This window comes from Bipolaris zeicola (assembly GCF_000523435.1).
Source record: "Bipolaris zeicola 26-R-13 unplaced genomic scaffold scaffold_580, whole genome shotgun sequence".
Taxonomy (NCBI): domain Eukaryota; kingdom Fungi; phylum Ascomycota; class Dothideomycetes; order Pleosporales; family Pleosporaceae; genus Bipolaris; species Bipolaris zeicola.
Window position 1 is genome coordinate 1 of NW_006912629.1, and position 4,086 is coordinate 4,086.

Genomic DNA, 4,086 nt, shown 5'->3' on the forward strand with positions numbered 1-4,086 from the left:
ACATACTAGGGCTTCATGCAGAGCTAAATAAATCATTATACCTCCAAGATTCATCCACTTTAACTACGTCGTTGTGGCTCAATGGTGTAGAGAGTCACGTCAGGTGGGGTGGGATGCAGCACTCGCCCATGGAACACGTTATATTGTCGTATAGCGTTGTTATTCACCTCCATCTGCGCAGGTTCTCGATGCATGAAATGAGTGTATGTTTCCGGTTTGAAGGGTCTTCAAACTTGTAAGTTGGTAGTAGTCTCTAGTTATAATTTTTTCCTCTGCGTACCTTACATCATATCCTTGCCTAAATGCCTTTCAGGCCTTCTCCTTACATACTCCCTGGTTGCTCCACCACAACGTCATACTGAAGCTCAATATTTTCACTAATCCATTCAATAGTTTAGGCTGTATATTTAACCACTACTAAATAGCAGTTAACTCTGGTATAAGAATTAATGTACATTTAGATATGACGAACCAATACCAATAAATTCTAGCAACAATTTCTACTAATATATGATGGGGATCGACTAGATAAACATACAGTAAGAAACTATTTTTTATAGAGAGTTTCTACATTCGCTACATTCTTCCACACCATTTGACTCCTCACCATTTGACTTCTCGTATATATCCCAGTTCTTCAAGGCATCTCTCAGTTGCGACGAGCCAGTAAGATCGTATACATACTGGAAATAATCCTTACTTATCTGGAATGACCGTGCAGTAACGTTGGGGATGTATCTTCCAATCAGTTTAGCAGGGTTGATGTTCCTCTTATCAATGTTTGCGTGTAGAAACTCTCTAAAATGCCGCACCCCACCACGCAAGAACGTTGAATGAAACGGCACGTCAATCCCTTGGAGTGGTATTGTCGCGATTCCCCTAGTTAGCTCCAGTGGGGTTGACTTCGATTTGGTTTCTTGTACACATTGCCGAATGATCTCATGCAAACACTCCTCCATCTCCGAGGCGTTGATCTGAAGCAGCCTCAAGCGATCTGTAACACCAGCAAGGGTGTCCAGAGCATGTAGATTTCCAGCGCAAACATATTGCTTATTTGCCACATTAAAGTTGACAACTTCTAGCAGCCAACCGGTTTCTGCGGCAATTTCCCTCACAATAGTTAGGAACGCCTCTTCATCATACGTCGCCGAGATCCTGCTAGGGTCTACGGCACACATAGAATAATTTGATCGCCCGCTCTCGTCACGGTTAACCGCTTTCTGCATAGTCAACCCACGATAAAAGGCGATTAGCGCTTGGGACTCGACCGACATTATACCTGCCACCGCTGCTAACGCAGAAAACTCACCCAGCGAGTGACCAGCATAGTAGCAGTTGCCATCTACTAATCCTTGGATTTGTAAGTGTTCGAAACTGGCTCTCGCCATCAAAGACAATGCTGGTTGTGTAAACTGTGTAGCTGAGAGCAGCCCCGTTGGCGAGCGAAATGTATAAAACTGCGTGTTATGGTCCACATCCTTGAAAAGCTTTTCGTATTGGATTGACCCATCTTCGGCGACTGTCTCGACTTTCATGTTGATGTAGTTCTGACGGATAGCTTCTCCTTGGCGGCCACCAAAATGAACGGTAAGTTGCTTTGGATTATCTCGAACAATGGTTGTAATTGCAAATCCTGCTCCAACTGTCAGCTGTCCGTCTCATCTCCTACAAGCGGACAAACCTACCGTATTTATGCAGAAAATACTTGTCACCCCGATCCCATACTTCCCTAGCTGCTGGACATTGGTTGTAAAGATCCATTCCCATCCCCTTTTCTTGCGATCCCTGACCGGTGAACACGTAAGTTGTCATCTTTTGGGTGATTTTGGCCTCGCCAACAATGACACGGTGTCCTGTTTCTTGAGCTCTAGCCTCTATATGAAGACGGATCATACCTTCCACCATGCCGATATGCTCTAGTTTCACTTCGAGTTTTTGATTAGGTAGGACCATGCCTACGAAGCTCATAGAGAATTGCCGGATACGCCCAGCATTACCATCCGCAACCAGGCGTTCCACCAGGTCTTGTATGGCAGCACTACAATACATGCCATGAGTAATCAGTCCAGGAAGTCCGGCATATTCTGCAAATGTACGCGAGACATGAATGGGATTGAAGTCTCCCGAAGTGCGTGCGTATGCTTCATTCGAGGATGGAGCGCATATAACCAGACTTTCCCCATTATTCGGTACGGAAACGGGATCTTCGAAGTCCACAGAGTTCTGGGAATAAGAACCATATCTCTCAAGAAACTCAATCACCGTGTTACTGTGACAAATGCCCACTTCATATTGCACAGTAGCGACTTGCACAATTTTCTGGGGGGCCAACTCCAATGTAACTTTTCCATGTGTCTCTATCCTTCGAAAGACAGTCTTGCTTTGGAATTTGTACAGCGAGCGCATTTGGAATGTTAAGGTGTGTCCAACAAGATCTATGTTACAGCCCTGCGTCGGAACAAACCACTCCCTCGTTCGAAGAACAGCGATGTCTTTGGAGGTAGCTAGCTGTATTTGCATAAGGGGCTCATCTCTCCATTGGAACGTGTCCTTGAAGTCGACGAAAGCCCCCCGGTACAGAAACCGGGATATGATCTCCACGACTATTTCTTTGCCTCGCAATACGGCCGCACTGACTTCGACCATCTTCCCTGAATCTTGGTTCATAATGGCGTTGATACGTGCCACAGTCGATACTTCCTCGCCGATTTTCAAAGGTTCCGCTCCGGGTGTCATACGAAACTCATTCGACAAGTGAACAAGTTGGAGCAAGTCGCCATTAAGTGCGTTAAGAAATAACGGCTTTACAATGGCTTTCCATGCTACCGGAATGGCAAAGCTTATAGAAACGTTCGTAGCTGGCTCCAGAAAATTCTTATGGGTCCTGGTGGAGTTGTTGATGGCCTGGATGAAACTTTCGACATGCTGACGAGTAATCTTCTCTTTACCGCACTCGAAGCTGTCGCTAAGACTCCCCTCCAGGATGGGATGGCTTTTGCCAAACCAGATGCTCCAGTAGAATCGCCTTATGCGCTCGTTTCGATCCTCCATGATTTCTCTAATGGGTGCGTAACCATACTCAGGCTTGTACCTGAATCGCAGGGGTAGAGACACGACCAAGTCGGACATGTTCCTTCGTTCGAACATCTCTACAATAATTTCTCCATCTTCATTTAAACCAGCACGAACAGCCACCTCATAAATGCCAGATTCTTGCTGCTCTTCTAAGACAACCTCGGTTTGTGAGGGCACATCAGGTTTGCGAATCTGAACACGAATACCATGGGCAGGTGCGAATAGTCGTCTCATGGGATTTGCCACGCACTTATTTTCCTGAATCACGATACCTGCTGACATGATGGCGTGGCGCCAGGAGCGGCTCTTACCTGCCAAAAGAGACATCCAAACGTCGACAGCGGGTAGAGGCATACTAAGGGAGGAAGGAAGGCTATAGATACTGGCTTGCTCGTTGTGGGACTGCTCGATGCCGTCTGCAAGCGAAGACATGTCCAACTGTATAGATTCCCCTCCAAAATACTCAACAAAAGGAATTGAGTCAAGCGTGGCGCAGTAACGTTCTTCTCGAAGGCGAGTAACATGGCCTTGGTGAATGCTGCCAAGGATCTCAGCGATTGGCTCGTCCACCTTAACAGAGTACTTCGCGGCCACTGGTCCTTGAAGGATACATGTGCGACCAACATCCTGGTCGACGACAGCCTCCAAATCTTCAGATTGCCATAGAGAGTCTTTCTTGAAGAAAAACTCAAAATCTTCATCTAAGGCGGGTACAAAGGGGACAGGTTTCTGGCCTCTCCGCTTACAAAGTAGAAGAAAGTACTCGACATCGGGTGTTAGGATGGTTTCTTTGATGGCTTGTTGGTATTGCAATAGCACAACAGTGATGATGTTGTAGGGATCATCAATAGTCTTGCAATCCTGAATCAGATACGACTGGACAGTTTTGGTGGTAAAGCGCTCTTCTAAACGATTGACGAAGTCCTTGAAAAGTACAGCGTAGGATGAATGGATCCATCGACGCTGGTGCTTAACATAGAGGAGCTGAGCCATGCGGCGAAGTACCTCAGC

The 4,086-nt window shown here is 46.4% G+C and overlaps 1 protein-coding gene across 1 annotated transcript; it reads right to left on the reverse strand.

Annotated features, from left to right (window-relative positions):
- Positions 1–554: 554 nt before the first annotated feature.
- Positions 555–4,086, reverse strand: COCCADRAFT_113337 (uncharacterized protein; the record flags this gene model as incomplete). Its single annotated transcript, XM_007720696.1, has 2 exons — positions 555–1,636; positions 1,686–4,086. Coding segments are annotated over 2 exons (3,483 nt in total), but the record flags the coding sequence as incomplete, so codon positions are not given.